At 45.2% G+C, this 18904-nt stretch overlaps 1 protein-coding gene across 2 annotated transcripts in view; it reads left to right on the forward strand.

Annotated features, from left to right (window-relative positions):
• Positions 1 to 18904, forward strand: part of grik2 (glutamate ionotropic receptor kainate type subunit 2) — a 495196-nt gene that overhangs the window by 351816 nt on the left and 124476 nt on the right. For both annotated transcript variants that reach the window (XM_033021917.1, XM_033021916.1), the window contains exon 11: positions 8285 to 8488. In XM_033021917.1, coding sequence (XP_032877808.1) covers positions 8285 to 8488 — 204 coding nt within the window. The remainder of the gene's footprint in view (positions 1 to 8284; positions 8489 to 18904) is intronic.

The following is an 18904-nucleotide window of genomic DNA, read 5'->3' on the forward strand; positions in this document are numbered from 1 at the left end:
AGTTGCCTGATAGCAACTGTGAACTGACCAGGTTCCGTCTCGAAAAAGGTCACCTACTCATTCTCTTCAGAGATGCTGCCTGGCCCGCTGAGTTCCTCCAGCATTTTGTGTCTAACGTCAGTGTAAACCATCATCTACAGTTCCTTCCTAGTCAGATGAAGGGCCCTGGCCCATAACACCTGACTGTCTGTTTCCCACTACAGCTGCTGCTCGGCTCAACGAGTCCATCCAGCAGGTTGATGCAAAATGCTGGAGTAACTCAGCTGGACAGGCAGCATCATTGGAGGGAAGGAATGGGTGACGATTCGGGTCGAGACCCTTCTGCAGATTGTTTGGTTTCTCCAGATCCCAGCATCTGCAGTATCTTTGTGTCTCCATTGAGGTTGAAGGTCCACTTCATTTTCTATTTCATATCAAAGATAGTCCGACGGTCACCAATGAGGTGGACAGTAGTTCAGGACTGCTCTCTGGTTGTGGTATTCCTTCACGAAGAAATAATGCTGGTGTAAATGTTGATTCAGGTTCTTTTACCCCCCACCCCCACCAGTCTGGGTCAGTGAAACACTGTAGTCCAAACCCTTTATTCACACCGGGGCCGATTTCCGATCCCCTCCCTTGAGCCCGCGGCAGCCTCGCGCAGACATTACAGAAAGAGATGACACACGCCAACGAATCGATCACCTTTTTATACCAAGTGGCGGGAAACCGACGGAGGGAAAATACGATGGGAGCCAGACTGATTCCTGGGATGTCAGGACTTTCATATGAAGAAAGACTGGATAGACTCGGCTTGTACTCGCTAGAATTTATAAGATTGAGGAGGGGATCTTATAGAAACTTACAAAATTCTTAAGGGGTTGGACAGGCTAGATGCAGGAAGATTATTCCCGATGTTGGGGAAGTCCAGAACAAGGGGTCACAGTTTAAGGATAAGGGGGAAATCTTTTAGGACCGAGATGAGAAAAACATTTTTCACACAGAGAGTGGTGAATCTGTGGAATTCTCTGCCACAGAAGGTAGTTGAGGCCACAGTTCATTGGCTATATTTAAGAGGGAGTTAGATGTGGCCCTTGTGGCTAAAGGGATCAGGGGGTATGAAGAGAAGGCAGGTACAGGATACTGAGTTGGATGATCAGCCATGATCATATTGAATGGCGGTGCAGGCTCGAAGGGCCGAATGGCCTACTCCTGTACCTATTTTCTATGTTTCTATGTTTCTAACCCTTCCAGCACATCACTGATACCTACAGGAAAATAGAGTGGGAGGCAACCCTTTAGCTCAATCACAGGTATACAACAGTTATCAGTACAAGAGCAACAAAGCAGAGACTTCTTCAGGGGTCCAGACTTGGTGGCGACAACTGGGTCACATGTTTCCGGGGAATTGAGTCTCCATCACCTGTGATGTCACCACCAGAGAAGCCAAGTTTCACAGTCACCTTACATTCCCAAATCACCCCCATGCCTGCATGTTCACAGAGCATCACACAGAGAGCTGACAATGTCAATAGACAATAGACAATAGGTGCAGGAGTAGGCCATTTGGCTCTTCGAGCCAGCACTGCCATTCAATGTGATCATGGCTGATCATCCCCAGTCAGTACCACGTTCCTGCCTTCTCCCCATATCCCCTGACTCCGCTAGCTTTAAGAGCCCTATTTAGCTCTCTCTTGAAAGTATCCAGAGAACCGGCCTCCTCCGCCCTCTGAGACAGAGAATTCCACAAACTCACAACTCTCTGTGTGAAAAAGTGTTCCCTCATCTCTTTCCTCATCTCTCTGGCCAGTACTTTGTGAAGCTTACAAAGTAATGGGCAGAAAAGCTGCATATATTTAGCCAAGGCAACATAATGAGGAAAGCTTTGGGCTTGCAGGATGAAAACATTAGTTTTACTGATTGCTCAGCAGAGATTTGTCCTTTCATCGATCATTCTGATTTTGAAAGAACAGTGTTGTGTGGAAAAAAATAATTAGATTAGTGGACTTGGGCCATTTCACCTAATCCTGAGGGTTAGTTATTTGCTGGAAAAGCCTCGTGGGTCTTTGAAACCAATATTATGGTAAATGTCTGTTTACTTTTATTGGTATCTTTAAGCTCACAAAAATGTTCAGTTCAGTTTAGTTTATTGTCACGTGTACCGAGGTACAGTGAAAAGCTTTTGTTGCGCGCTATCCATTCAGCAGAAAGACAATACATGATTACAATTGAGCCTTCCACAATGTACAGATACATCTTCTACTACTTCTTCTTGCGTGAGGCGTGCACAGCCTAAAGGGCCTGTGCCACTTGGCCCTTCATTTGCGTCTCATTTACGCATTATATGTAAATTAGGTCGACGCGTGGGGTGCGCATATGTTGCGCATGGTGAGGCGTGGAATCGTATGCGGTGGCGCGCGGTACTGCGCGATGCTCCAGGATTTAGTACAGGAACGAAATCCTCGCGCGCCACCTGCGTGACGTATCGCGTACGCACGCTGACGCATTGGCGTCGTACGCTGGCGTTCCGACGTCTCACGTGTATCGCGTGGTGATGCATGGTTATGTCACCGTGCAACAATAACCATATAACCATATAACCATATAACAATTACAGCATGGAAACAGGCCATCTCAGCCCTTCTAGTCCGTGCCGAACACTTATTCTCCCCTAGTCCCATCTACCTGCGCTCAGCCCATAACCCTCCATTCCTTTCCCGTCCTTACGTGCCCTTACGTCCCTGCGTCAACGTCCTGTCGCGCGCTGCAGGATATTCTAATGACGTCACGCGCACCAGACGACTGTGCTGACGCGTGATTTGCGCGCGACATCGCGCATCACGACGCGTCGACCTATTTTACATATGACGCGTAAATGAGGTGCAAATGACGGCCAAGCGGGATAGGCCCTTAAAGTTGTAGTTCAAATTGTTCTATTTGATCTCATTGTTTGTGCATGTCGGGTTAATTGCATTAGTTGAAACAGGGTGGGCCACGTGAAGGTTGCAATCTCCCACCCCAAACACAGATACATGATAAGGGAATAACGTTTAGTGCAAGGTAAAGTCAGCAAGGTTCAATCAAGGATAGTCCGAGGGTCACTAAAGAGGTAGATGGTAGTTCAGCACTGCTGGCTGGTTCCTAGCACAGATATCAGGTAGACACCCAAAGTCTCTTGCCCCTAGTAGGGGAATTGAGAACCAGAGGGCATTGGTTTAAGGTGAAGGGGGAAAGATTTAATAGATACCTGAGGGGTAACTTTTTCACACGAAAGGTGATGGGTGCATGGAACGAGCTGCCAGAGTGGTTAAGGCAGGGACAATCGCAATGTTTAAGAAACATTTAGATAGGTACATGGATAGCACAGGTTTAGAGGGATATGGGCCAAACACAGGCAGGTGGGACTAGTGTAGATGGGACATGTCCGATGTGGGCAGTTGGATTGAAGGGCCTGTTTCCAAATAATGAAACTCTATGACTATGATTCTCTGTTCTCACGACATACACATCAGCTCAAAGCATACAAATTGGATCCCAAACCAACTGGCAGATTGTTACCTGGGTCACATCAAACAATGGCTTCTCCTTTATCATCATTACTTGTTTGCAAATGTTGTTCTATATCTCTCTACATCACCGTCTATAGGAATATTGGAGCAGGGAGGTTCTACTGCAGTTGTACAGGGTCTTGGTGAGACCACACCTGGAGTATTGCGTACAGTTTTGGTCTCCTAATCTGAGGAAAGACATTCTTGCCATAGAGGGAGTACAGAGAAGGTTCACCAGACTGATTCCTGGGATGTCAGGACTTTCATATGAAGAAAGACTGGATAGACTCGGCTTGTACTCGCTAGAATTTAGAAGATTGAGGGGGGATCTTATAGAAACTTACAAAATTCTTACGGGGTTGGACAGTCTAGATGCAGGAAGATTGTTCCCGATGTTGGGGAAGTCCAGGACAAGAGGTCACAGTTTAAGGATAAAGGGGAAATCCTTTTGGACCGAGATGAGAAAAACATTTTTCGCACAGATAGTGGTGAATCTCTGGAACTCTCTACCACAGAAGGTAGTCGAGGCCAGTTCATTGGCTATATTTAAGAGGGAGTTAGATGTGGCCCTTGTGGCTAAAGGGATCAGGGGGTATGGAGGGAAGGCAGGTACAGGATCAGCCATGATCATATTGAATGGCGGTGCAGGCTCGAAGGGCCGAATGGCCTACTCCTGCACCTATTTTCTATGTTTCTATGTTTCTATATCTCACGTTTTCCGTTCCCCTGTCTTATCAGTCTGAAGAAAGGTCTCAACCCGAAACGTCACCTATTCCTTTTCTCCAGAGATGCACGCTTTTTATGTCTATCTTCGGTTGGCAATTCCTTTTCTTTGCTGGTTGCATGTGCAACAATTGCCATCCAACATTTAAAGATATCTTCAGCTTCCCTTTAATCTTTCATGGGTTCACTGCCAAGGCCAACGTTTGTCACCAAGGCCTCATTGTCCATTGGTGAGCCTTGCAACATGTGAGTTCTTGGCCTTTCCACAGTGTTGTAAGGTCCACAGAGACCTTTTGTTTTTGTGTACAAAGGAACTGCAGATGCCAGTTTACACCGAAGATAGACACAAAATGATGGAGTAACTCGGCAGGTCAGGCAGCATCTCCAGAGAAAAGGAATAAAGGTGACGTTTCGGGTTGAGACCCTTCTTCAGAGAGTCAGGAGAGAGGAAAATTGGAGGATATGTGTAGGTTCAGAAAAAAACCCCTTTATCTTCTGATTACTATGGGTTACTGATTAGATTGATTAGTACGGATCTCAGAAGTTATGGGGAGTAGGCATGAGAATGGGGTTCGGAGGGAGAGATAGATTAACCATGATTGAATGGCGGAGTAGACTTGAAGGGCCGAATGGCCTAATTCTGCTCCTATCACTTATGAACATGAACTTCTGTACCTTTTCAAATCTCTAGTTTCCCTCTCCCCTGACTCTCAGTCTGAAGAAGGGTTTGGACCCGAAACGTCACCTATTACTTTTCTCCTGACCCGCTGAGTTACTCCAACATTTTGTGCCTATCTTCATTGGTTCAGTTTAATTTATTGTCACGTGTACTGAGGTACAGTGAAAAGCCTCTGTTGCGCGCTGATCAGTCAGCAGAAAGACAACCGAGCAATCCACGGGCGTTTAGTTAACATTTAGTTAGTTTTGTTTAGTCTGTCATAGTCATCAAGTCATAGAGTGATACAGCATGGAATCAGGCCCCTCGGCCCAACTTGCATACACCGGCCAACATGTCCCACCTGCCTGCGTTTGGCCCATATCCAAAGTCAAAAGTCAAAGTCAAATTTATTTGTCACATGCACCAACGAAGGTGCAGTGAAATGAATTTGCCAGCAGCCATACATTTAAAAAAAGAACACACAATACACAATAAGAATTTAACACAAACATCCACCACAGCATTTTTCACTGTGGTGGAAGGCAACAAAGTTCAGCTCCTTTGTTCATCCGTGGTCGGGGCCATAAACCCTCTGTAGTCGCCGCTACGGACGGCCCGATGTACAGGCCCTCTCGTCGGGATGATCCAACCTCCGATGTTGGGATGGTCAAACACACTCCGCGGCATGGAGCGCCCAAATCGTCACTTACCTACAGGAGACCATGGCTTCAGGATGTTATAGGCCGCAGGCCGGCAGTCGGAGCTCTTCTCAGGCGATCCCCGGCAAGGGATCCCAGACTCTGGATGGTAAGTCCACGCCACGCCCACGGCTAGAAGCTCCGCAGACCACAGCCCCATGATGTCAAAGTCACCAGGCCAGCGATCGGAGCACTCCTCTCTGGTGACCCCCGGCAAGGGTTCGCCCGCTCCGCGATGGAAAAGTCCTCGTTGCGCCCGCCGCTGAAGCTCTGAGCCCGACTCTGGGAAAGGCCGCTCCAATCCATGCTGCTGGCTGTGAGGGAGGCGACATGGAAAAAGTTGCCGCTCTGTCGAGGAGGCGACTGAAAGCGATTTCCCCATTCCCCCCCCCCCCCACCCCCTACACATGACATACCGAGAGACACCTAAACTACATTTGGACACACCAAAAACACCAAAAAATGTCAAAATAACGAACATGCTGCTGGCAGGGCATCCGGCTCGCAGCGCCCCATCCGTCCAAACCTGTCCTATCCATGTACCTGTCCAACTGTTTCTTAAATGTTGTGATAATCCCAGCCTCAACTACCTCCTCTGGCAGTTTGTTCCATACACCCAGCACCCTTTGTGTGAAAAAAGTGATTCATATTAAAAGTTTTCCCCTTCACCTTAAACCTGCCGATCTCTTGTCATTGTTTTGATTCAGTGATGATGAAATATTGGCAATCTTTTTCCAATTTGGGATGATGATGGTAGTGCTGGAGGGGAACCAGCGTGGGGGAGTGCAGTCCCTTGCCTTTACTGCCTTTGTTCTCCAAGACAGCACTGATGTCAATGAGTCATCTTCACCTCCCACAAGTGGATCTGTTACTCCCAAGTTCCTCCGCAGGTCTCACCACGCTCTGAATTGTAAAAAAAGATTGCCGTGTTTTATCTCTTGGCTGGTCAAAAGAGAAAGAAACTATGGATAAAATACAGCAACTCACACGGTGACCCACTGAGTTACTCCAGCACTTTGTGTCCTTTTCAGTAAACCAGCATCTGCAGTTCCTTATTTCTACGTCAACCAAGGTCTAAGTTCCTTGATGTATGTTGGGACGGCACGTTGGCGCAGCGGTAGAGTTGCTACCTCATTGCGCCAGTGACCTGGATTCCATCCTGACCATGGGTCTTTGTCCTTCGTAGGTTTGCCCCGTGACCTTCGTAGGTTTGCTCCGGGAGTTCTGGTTTCCTCCCGCACTCCAAAGACGTACAGGATATTAGGCTAATTGGCTTGGTAACAATTGTAAATTGACCCTAGCGTGTGTAGGATAGAGCCAGTGTGTGGGGATCGCTGGTCGGCACGGGCTTGGTGGGCCGAAGGGCCTGTTTCTCTAAACTAAAATAAATAAGCTGAAAACTTCAACCCATGTTAAATGTGAATGTATTACAAGCTAAGAGCAATCTAGACTGAAGAAAGGTCCCAACCCAAAATGTCACTTATCAATGTTCTCCAGAGATACTGCCTGACTCACTGAGTTACTCTGGCACTTTGTGTCTTTTTGTGTAAACCAGCATCTGAAGTTCCTAGTTTCTACATTCAATCTACGTTCCTTGATAGATTGAATACAAACCCAATATTTTCTTTGGATTTCATAATGGAATATTTGTTCCTGCTTTGGCTATGCACCAAGACAGAGCCATAAAATAAGACGATGATGGTTCCCGGGCCTCTCAGATGTACCTTTCATCTCTTAGCTACATGAATATGTTATTTGACTGAAATTAGTGTATAGTCCCGATCTTCCAACCTACCTCATTGTTGCCACTGGACATTTTCTCCTGAATTATTATACTACAATTGCCTTCATCAGTCAGGCATATGGAACGGGCTGCCAGAGGAGGCAGTTGAGGCAGTGACTATCCCAACGTTTAAGGAACATTTAGACGGGTTCCCGGAGGTTGCAGGTGGTTGCCGGAGGTTGCAGGTGGTTGCCGGAGGTTGCAGGTAGTGGAAGCAGGTAGGGAGACTGACAAAAACCTCCGGGAACCGCACGGAAACCTTGGGTGGGGGACGCGAAGTCTCCAGAGGTTTCCGTTCAGGTTTCCTAAGTGGGACAGGGGCATTACTCCAGCACTTTGTGTCTATCTTCGGTGCAAACCAGCATCTGCAGTTCCGCCTATGTATCTAAATGCATATAGTGTATGTACAAGTATAGTGACACTTGTACTGAACTATATACAAATTTCATTGTGTTTTCACTGTTTCAGTGTTACCTGTGTGACAGATAAAGTACCGTATCAACCATACACGTATTGAGGTAAATAAGGCAATCGATTCTAAGTCAGGAGGTAACCGTCGGTGATTTTATTTGCAATTTTTAAGCGTCAAATACTCAGCTATTTTTAGTCATTCTAATAATTTTAAATGTCAGACAAAAGTAAAAATAGAAACAAAATGTGTTATTTCGATTGCTCTGATTTTAAATTACTGCCTCTTCAATACCTAAAAGACAAGTTCCAACAGGTCCAACTGCAGGGCTTAGAGCCTGAAGTCTTTGAAATTCATCTGCTCTGACGTGGGTCTGTGCTTGATTAGTGGAGAGCAGTTGTGGGAGGCGTTATCTCCGAGATGTATTTGTCACATGGGACATGTGAGTTCCCTCCACATTGATCCCTTTACTGTTATCAACTTTCACAGGAGGAGCCGTACGTGATGTTTAAAAAGTCGGATAAACCTCTCTACGGCAACAGCCGGTTTGAGGGATTCTGCATTGACCTCCTCAAGGAATTGTCCAATATCCTCGGATTCACCTACGAGGTCCGGCTGGTGGAAGACGGGAGGTACGGAGTTCAGGATGAAAAAGGACAGTGGAATGGAATGGTCAGGGAACTGATGGATCATGTAAGTAACTCACGCTTGGAATTATTAACAAACGCAATGGAACGAAAGCAATGATTACAAAAAAGGCAGCGTTTATACTGCAACTGGAAGCTAGGCACAAAATGCTGGAGTAACCCTCCCCTCCCACAACCCCCACGACCAGTTGGGAGAAAGATCTCGATCCAAAAATGGTACCTATCCCATGATAGATAGACACAAAAATCTGGGGTAACTCAGCGGGTCTGGCAACATCTCCAGAGCAAAATAAAAGGTGACGTTTAGGGTCGAGACCCTTCCTCCGATTGAGAGTCAGGGGAGAGGGAGACTAAATAGATAGATTCTTGATCAGTACAGGTGCCAGAGGTTATGGGGAGAAGGCAGGAGAATGGGGTTAGGAGGGAAGGATAGATCAGCCATGATTGAATGGTGGAGTAGACTTGATGGGTCGAATGGTCCTAATCCTTATGACCTTATTACTAGAGGTATGGAAAGGTACAGAAAAAATCCCTTTACTTAGGGCGGCACAGTGGCGCGGCATTACAGTGCTTTCAGCGCCAGAGACGCAGGTTCGTCCCGGCTACGGGTGCTGCCTGTACGGAGTTTGTACTTTCGCCCCGTGACCGCGTGGGTTTTCTCCGAGAGAGACAATAGACAATAAACGACAGGCAATAGGTGCAGGAGTAGGCCATTCGGCCCCTCGAGCCCGCACCGCCATTCAATGTGATCATGGCTGATCATCCCCAATCAGTACCCCGTTCCTGCCTTCTCCCCATATTCCCTGACTCCGCTATCGTTAAGACCCCTATCTAGCTCTCTCTTGAAAGTGTCCAGAGAACTGCCCTCTGAAGCAGAGAATTCCACAGACTCACAACTCTAAATGGCTTACCCCTTATTCTTAAACTGTGGCCCCTGGTTCTGGACTCCCCCAACATCAGGAACATGATTCCTGCCTCTAGCGTGTCCTAACCCTGAATATTGCATGCATTAAAATTTCATGCTTGAAGTGTATTATTGTTTTTAATGGCAACCTAAGGAGACTGTGTTGGCATGGTAACCGACTTGGATGATACTTCAGTACATTTTTATTTTTAATTGTTATCTGTAACTCGCTCCTCGTGCGTAGTGAGTGAATCAGACAGTTGGGATAACAGTGTGAGTTATTGCCCTGTCTTTGGCATCGACTGTCCTTAGCCTTCAAGATGTCCATCTGTATGTCCTTACAAGGAGTCTGTTCGGCCCATCAATTCTACACCAGCTCACACAGCAATCCCATTCTCCCACTAACCTTCCCCACACATCCTCGAGGCCTACCGAATCATGAGGGGAATAGATTGGGTATACGCACCAAGAGTCTCTTGCCCAGAGTATGGGGGTTGGGAACCAGAGGGCATAGGTTTAAGGTGAGGGGAAGATTTAATAGTATAATAATAGATTTAATAAGGGGTAACTTTGGTGGTGGGTGTATGGAACGAGCTGCCAAAGGAAGTAATTGACACAGATACTGCAGATCTTTACACCAAAAGTTGATCCAAAATGCTGGAGTAACTCAGCGGGTCAGGCAGCATCTCTGGAGAAAAGGATTAGTTGACGTTTTGGCCTGACTGAGTCCGTGCCGACCAGCGATCCCCGCACACTAACACTATCCTACACACACTAGGGTCAATTTTACATTTGTACCAAGTCAGTAGTAAATGCCTACTATGCTCTGTGTGCTGAAGCAAAGCAAGAAATTCATTGTCCTATACAGGGACACATGACAATAAACTCACTTTTATTTATTTATTTATTTATTTATTTATTTATTTATTTATTTATTCCGAACAAGTAAAGACATTAACGACATTAATATTAACAAAATCGAAATTATCAAACAATTGGACATTACAATCAATATTTACAAAGCAATGAGAAGAACAAAATCAAAGTTCCAATGTCCAACTCTGTGTCTGTACCAGCTCGAAAAGGAGTGAGAAGAAGAATAACTTATTAAATCTCACCCCTTTTCCCCAACACTTCTACTATATTTAAAAATCAATTCATTACTAATAATAATACTACCCTAGGCAATTTCCCATAATACCTACAGACATATATATACATACAACTATTATGTACATACAAACTTCATAACTGAAGTACCCAAACATAAGTAAACAATAGTAAAGCAATAGATAAACACTAACCCCCACTTGTCAACCATCCCCTCCATCCCTGTACCCCTTGAGAATTATTTTTTTATATATCATTTTAAAATGATTCATGTTTGTGCATTGCTTCAATTCCCCGTTCAATTTATTCCACACTCCTACTCCACAAACCGAAATACAAAAGGTTTTTCTAGTCGTACGGACTTTTTGTTTCTTAAAGTTAAATATTCCTCTTAAATTGTAACCCCCCACACGCTCGTTAAATAATTTTTGAATGTTTCCAGGTAAATTTTTATTTTTGGCCCTAAACATTATCTGAGCTGTTTTGAATGTAACCAAATCTTCTAATTTTAATAATTTTGACTCTAAAAATAATGGATTCGTATGACCCAGATACTTAGCATTATGGATAATACGAATTGCTCTTTTTTGCATCATGCTTAATGAGTGTATCGAATTTTTATAGTTATTACCCCAGACTTCTGCACAATAATTTAAGTAGGGTAAAATCAATGAACAATAAAGAATACGGAGTGATTTGAACTTGAACTTGAACTTGAATTAGCCTACACATCTGTACGTCCTTGAAATGTGGGAGGAAACCGGAGATCCCGGGGAAAACCGACGCAGGTCACGGGGAGAACGTGCAAACTCCGTACAGACACGCAGACCAATAGTCAGGATCGAACCTGCGCATCTGGCACTGTAAAGCAGCAACTCTACCGCTGCTCCAACCTGCCGCCCGTTTTTCTTGTTGCCTCTTCGCCCGCTAGTTGAGCCCGTGGCCGACAAACACGTGGTGTAGCGGTAGAGTTGCTGCCTTACCGTGCTTGCAGCGACCGATAGCCGGGCGTCTAGCTTTGTAAACCTGAATCTGCAGTTGCCTGTGTCTCTGTGATTATGACAACTGGTGTTTATGGCTGGATGCTGGTCACCAGTTTAGTTTATTGTCACGTGTACCGAGGTAGAGTGAAAAGCTATTGTTGCGTGCTAACCAGTCAGCGGAAAGACAATACATGATTACAATCGAGCCATTCGCAGTGTACCTAATCTGAGGAAAGACATTCTTGCCATAGAGGGAGTACAGAGAAGGTTCACCAGACTGATTCCTGGGATGGCAGGACTTTCATATGAAGAAAGACTGGATAGACTCGGCTTGTACACGCTAGAATTTAGAAGATTGAGGGGGGATCTTATAGTAACTTACAAAATTCTTAAGGGGTTGGACAGGCTAGATGCAGGAAGATTATTCCCGATGTTGGGGAAGTCCAGAACAAGGGGTCACAGTTTAAGGATAAAGGGGAAATCTTTTAGGACCGAGATGAGAAAAACATTTTTCACACAGAGAGTGGTGAATCTCTGGAATTCTCTGCCACAGAAGGTAGTTGAGGACAGTTCATTGGCTATATTTAAGAGGGAGTAAGATGTGGCCCTTGTGGCTAAAGGGTTCAGGGGGTATGGAGAGAAGGCAGGTACAGGATACTGAGTTGGATGATCAGCCATGATCATATTGAATGGAGGTGCAGGCTGGAAGGGCCGAATGGCCTACTCCTGCACCTATTTTCTATGTTTCTATTTTTCTATGTTTCTATGTACAGATACATGATAACGGAATAACGTTTAGTGCAAGGTAAAGCCAGTGAAGTCCAATCAAAGATAGTCCGAGCATCCCCGATGAGGTAGTAGTTCAGGACTGCTCTCTGGTTGAGGTAGGTTAGTTCAGTTGATGTGGCAGGACTGTAGAGACTTCACTTAATCTCTTGTTTATGGGATGGCTTAGCTCTGAATGATGCTTTTGATGCTTTGAATGTTTAACATGCATGTACTCTTTAACCGAATCTTTACCAGGCCATCTGTCATTGGGAAAATGTGTAGAAGCTACCATTAAAAATGTAACACCTCCGGGCACGGAGTCAAGCTTATTTTGCAAAGTCAGTGTGGTTTTGCGAAATGGAAAATATGCTCATAAGTTCAGAAGTGATAGGAGCAGAATTAGGCCATTCGGCCTATCAGGTTTACTCCGCCATCATATGGGGTTAGGATCGGTAAGGGGGAGGTGCAGCGAGACCTGGGTGTCCTTGTACACCGGTCACTGAAAGTTGGCGTGCAGGTACAGCAGGCAGTGAAGAAAGCTAATGGAATGTTGGCCTTCATAACAAGAGGATTTCAGTATAGGAGTAGAGAGGTTCTTCTGCAGTTGTATAGGGCTCTGGTGAGACCACATCTGGAGTATTGTGTACAGTTTTGGTCTCCTAATTTGAGGAAGGACATCCTTGTGATTGAGGCAGTGCAGCGTAGGTTCACGAGATTGATCCCTGGGATGGCGGGACTGTCATATGAGGAAAGATTGAAAAGACGAGGCTTGTATTCACTGGAGTTTAGAAGGATGAGGGGGATCTCAGAGAAACATATAAAATTATAAAAGGACTGGACAAGCTAGATGCAGGAAAAATGTTCCCAATGTGGGACGAGTCCAGAACCAGGGGCCAGTCTTAGAATAAAGGGGAAGTCATTTAAGACTGACGTGAGAAAAAACGTTTTCACCCAGAGAGTTGTGAATTTAAGGAATTCCCTGCCACAGAGGGCAGTGGAGGCCACTTATTTAAGAGAGAGTTAGATAGAGCTCTAGGGGCTAGTGGAGTCAAGGGATATGGGGAGAAGGCAGGCACGGGTTATTGATAGGGGACGATCAGCCATGATCACAATGAATGGCAGTGCTGGCTCGAAGGGCCGAATGGCCTCCTCCTGCACCTATTTTCTATGTTTCTATGTTTCAATCATGGCTAATCTATCTTTCCCTCCATTCTCCTGCCTTCTCCCCATAACCCCTGACACCCGTACTAATTAAAAATCTATAGATCACTGCCTTAAAAATAGCCATTGACTTGGCCTCTACAGCCTTCCGTGGCAATGAGTTCCACAGATTCACCACCCTCTGACTAGTGATCAGTTTGATTATGTTTGATCAGTTTTGTAGAGTTCAGAGTTTAGACTGGAGTGTTAAACCAGCATCTGCAGTTCCTTCCTATACAAAACCTTGTGGTTGTTGACTTAGTTCACTTGACCCCCTTTTTTCTCTGGCTTCCAATGGACTTTACCTCTTCTACTGCTCCTATGTGTTGCTTCCGTAGTGGTTACAGCCAAATTAGTGGAGGTCTACTGCTTACAATTGCAGAGGGCCCATTATCTTGAGCATGGCTGGCCATAGCGTCATAGACTATACAGCGTGGAAGCAGGCCCTTCAGAGCTACTTGCCCACACCAGCCAACATGCCCCAGTTACACTAGTCCCACCTGTCTGCATTTGGTCCATATCCCGCTAAACCTATTCTATCCATGTACAAATGTACATATCCATGTACATTTTACTAGAATGTTGCCTGGGTTTCAACAATTAAGTTACAGAGAAAGGTTGAACAAGTTAGGTCTTTATTCTCTGGAGCGCAGAAGGTTAAGGGGGGACTTGATAGAGGTCTTTAAAATGATGAGAGGGATAGACAGAGTTGACGTGGACAAACTTTTCCCATTGAGAATAGGGAAGATTCAAACAAGAGGACATGACCTCAGAATTAAGGGACAGAAGTTTAGGGGTAACATGAGGGGGAACTTCTTTACTCAGAGAGTGGTAGCGGTGTGGAATGAGCTTCCAGTGGAAGTGGTGGATGCAGGTTTGTTGGTATCATTTAAAAATAAATTGGATAGGCATATGGATGAGAAGGGAATGGAGGGTTATGGTCTGAGTGCAGGCAGGTGGGACTAAGGGAAAATAATTGTTCGGCACGGACTTGTAGGGCCGAGATGGCCTGTTTCCGTGCTGTAATTGTTATATGGTTACATATCTAAATGCTTCTTAAAGGTTGCAATAGTCCCTACTTCAACTACCTCCCCCAGCAACTCGTTCCATACATCCACCACACGGGTTCCTATTAAATAGTTTCCCCCCTCACCTTAAATCTATGTTCTGGTTCTCTATATCCCTACTCTGGGCCAAAGATTTTGTGCACCTCTATAAGATCACCCCTCCTGCGCTCCAAGGAATGGAGTCCCAGCCTCCTCAACCTCCCACTATATCTCAGGCCCTCGAATCCTGGCAACATCCTCGTAAATCTTCTCTGCACTCTTTCCAGCTTGACAACATATTTCCTATAGCATGCTGATCAAAACTGAGCACAATATCCCAAAATGTGGCCTCACCGACGTCTTATATAACTGCAACATGACCTCCCAACCTATCAACCTCAACCTCTCAACTTCTCTCCTCAACCCAAATGCCCAGATGTCCATGCCTTGTCCCACTTACGTGATTTTTTTGGCAACTGCCGGCACCCTGTCATAGTCGCAGCAGGTCGCCGAAAAATTTAAAAATGTTGGAAATCCAGCGGCGATCAGAAAAAGGCACGACTCTTTGGTGACTACTCGCGGCCATACAGGCGACACCCACCAGAGAGTCGTACCTTTTTCTGGATTTTCTACATTTTGAACATTTCGGCGACCTGCTGCGACTATGAAGTGTGCCGGCAAGTTGTCGAAAAAAATCGCGTGGGTGGGGCAGGCCCTTTAGGGCACTGGTTCAGCAGCCAGTAGCGAGATCGACAGTGGTCTCATTCTAGGGAGGACGACAGATTTGCGCTCCGCTTTCCCTTTGCTCCCTTGGTGCTTCCTTAGCAATCTCAGCGATTCGTTTGAGGACAGATCGTTGGAGTACTGTGTCGTCCAGAAACTCGTTAGATTCGTTCAACCGCTCGTAAAATATCAACAAGTACACTCAGCTCTCACATTCATTCCCACTTTATTCTTTGCTTAATCCTCCAGCATGCACACAGATTCAACATTTTGTGGCCAAAGAGAAAGAGACAGTGAGGCTAATCGTTATTTAACACCAGCTCCCAGTTATGCTCTGGAACTCATTGTCTGCAGAGATAGTGGAAACAGATTCCAACATTGCGTCCAAAAGGGAACTGTGCAGACATTTCATTTGCCGAGCTTTGAAGAGAGAGCAGGATAATGGGTTTGTTTTGCCAGAAGTTGGCTTTGATTAAGTGGGATGAATGGAGTCATTCTATGCAAACACTGCAACAGTTTCACAAGGATTTATTCTCAGTGAAAATTGAAATCCTGATTTGAAGTTAATTGTCATGTAATATTTGGAGGGGCATCTGATCAGCACATGGACTCATAGTGCACGTGGGACAATTCAGGTTATGTATTTTGAAATTTGACAGATAAAGCATACATCAAAACTTTTGGACTTCTATTTTAGATTTTGGAGATACAGCGTGGAAACAGGCCCTTCGGCCCACTGAGTTCGTGCCGACCAGCGATCACCATGCACACTGTTACTATATTACACATTAGGGACAAATTACAATTTACAGAAACCAGTTAACCTACAAACCAGAGGTAATCAAAAAAGCTGAAACATAGAAACATAGAAATTAGGTGCAGGAGTAGGCCATTCGGCCCTTCGAGCCTGCACCGCCGTTCAATATGATCATGGCTGATCATCCAACTCAGTATCCCGTACCTGCCTTCTCTCCATACCCCCTGATCCCCTTAGCCACAAGGGCCACATCTAACTCCCTCTTAAATATAGCCAATGAACTGGCCTCGACTACCCTCTGTGGCAGAGAGTTCCAGAGATTCACCACTCTCTGTGTGAAAAAAGTTCTTCTCATCTCGGTCCTAAAGGATTTCCCCCTTATCCTTAAGCTGTGACCCCTTGTCCTGGACTTCCCCAACATCGGGAGCAATCTTCCTGCATCTAGCCTGTCCAACCCCTTAAGAATTTTATAAGTTTCTATAAGATCCCCTCTCAATCTCCTAAATTCTAGAGAGTATAAACCAAGTCTATCCAGTCTTTCTTCATAAGACAGTCCTGACATCCCAGGAATCAGTCTGGTGAACCTTCTCTGCACTCCCTCTATGGCAATAATGTCCTTCCTCAGATTTGGAGACCAAAACTGTACGCAATACTCCAGGTGTGGTCTCACCAAGACACTGTACAACTGCAGTAGAACCTCCCTGCTCCTATACTCAAATCCTTTTGCTATGAAAGCTAACATACCATTCGCTTTCTTCACTGCCTGCTGCACCTGCATGCCTACTTTCAATGACTGGTATACCATGACACCCAGGTCTCGCTGCATCTCCCCTTTTCCTAGTCGGCCACCATTTAGATAATAGTCTACTTTCCTGTTTTTGCCACCAAAATGGATAACCTCACATTTATCCACATTATACTGCATCTGCCAAACATTTGCCCACTCACCCAGCCTACCCAAGTCACCTTGCAGTCTCCTAGCATCCTCCTCACAGCTAACACTGCCCCCCAGCTTAGTGTCATCCGCAAACTTGGAGATATTGCCTTCAATTCCCTCATCCAGATCATTAATATATATTGTAAATAGCTGGGGTCCCAGCACTGAGCCTTGCGGTACCCCACTAGTCACTGCCTGCCATTGTGAAAAGGACCCGTTTACTCCTACTCTTTGCTTCCTGTTTGCCAGCCAGTTCTCTATCCACATCAATACTGAACCCCCAATGCCGTGTAGGCAATGTTTCAGGCCAAAACCCTTCTTTAGACTGGGTTTCGGCCCGAAACGTTGCCTATTTCCTTCGCTCCATAGATGCTGCTGCACCCGCTGAGTTTCTCCAGCTTTTTTGTGTACCTTCGATTTTCCAGCATCTGCAGTTCCTTCTTAAACACAACCTACAAACCAGCATGTCTTTGGAGTGTGGGAGGAAACTGGAGCACCTGGAGAAAACACAGGGAGAATGTACAAACTCCGGACAGGCAGCACCCAGGGTCAGAATCAAACCCGAGTCACTGGTGCCTGTAAGGCAGCACCTCTAACCACTAAAACAAACTGATCAGTTTTGATGAGGCTGAAGACCTGAATCATCACCTACCCATCTTGTGCAGGGATGCTGCCTGACCCGCTGTGTTGCTCCAACATTTTGTGTCTATCTTTGATCAGTTCAGTTCCTTAGCACCTTGCACAATACATGGCAATAACAGCCTGCATTGTACAGCACGTTCCATTCACAAAATGATGCCTCCGAATAGCTTGAACGGGTAAATACTAAGATGAACACAGAGCATATGTACCTTAACTACCGTGTTGTGAGATTGTAATGTAGCCAGCTGCATTACCAATGCATAAGCATTCGTTTCAGCGACACTTATTTATAAGTTCATTTCTGAAATGGGATTTTCAATGAGGCTCTGATTTTGTGCCGAGAAAGAATCATATTTCCTGATTTCGACGACCTTTGCGTCTGATCGCACGGGTTTCAATAACATTGAAATGCGCAACATTTATCTTTCCTTAAAAGGTCTTCCGTGCTCTTTACAAAGATTTATTTCCTCGGAATGATTGAGGAAACATCATTCACACATTGGATAGAGAGAGAGCCATGGGTCAAGAGTGTTTTATCGTCATGTGTCCCAGATAGAACAATGACATTCTTCCTTGCAGCAGCACAACAGAATATGTACACATAGTACACTGTAAACAATATAATATATGAGAAAATAAGTTCAGTGTGTGTGTATATACTGTATACACATACTCACATGTACATATATACCCACACATATCTGTGTACATATATATATATATATATGTATTTATGAGTATATTTGTGAGAATATTTATTTTTGGAAATAGTTGCAGGAAGGAACTACAGATGCTGGTTTAAACCAAAGATAGACACAAAATGCTGTAGTAACTCAGCGGGACAGGCAGCATCTCTGGAGAGAAGAAATGGGTGATGTTTTGGGCCGAGGCCCTTCTTCAACTGAAGAGATGCTGCTCTATCTATCTATCTATCTATCTATCTATCTATCTATCTATCTATCTATCTATCTATCTATCTATCTATCTATCTATCTATCTATCTATCTATCTATCTATCTATCTATCTATCTATCCACATATATATATACACACACACATATATACACATATATATACATGTATATATATATATATATATATATCAGGGCTGCCAACTCTCACGCTTTGAGTGTGAGACTCACGCCCTCAAGTAAACTCTCACGCCCTCACGCTCATCAGACATTTCTCACGCTCAGTGGTGAGAAATTTTGTGATCACTGAAAATTTCAAAGCTCGGATAAACTGCATGGTCCGCGGGTGTTGGAGAGCCGGGGCTGCGGGAGGGATGGAAGCAGAACCAGCGGCGGGAACAGATGCGGGGAGCCGGGACTGGTGAGTTTGCGGCGCTGTAGAGTATTTGCGGGGCTAGCGAGTTGCTCGCTGCAGCTCTGG

This window comes from Amblyraja radiata, chromosome 5 (genome assembly GCF_010909765.2).
Source record: "Amblyraja radiata isolate CabotCenter1 chromosome 5, sAmbRad1.1.pri, whole genome shotgun sequence".
NCBI lineage: Eukaryota > Metazoa > Chordata > Chondrichthyes > Rajiformes > Rajidae > Amblyraja > Amblyraja radiata.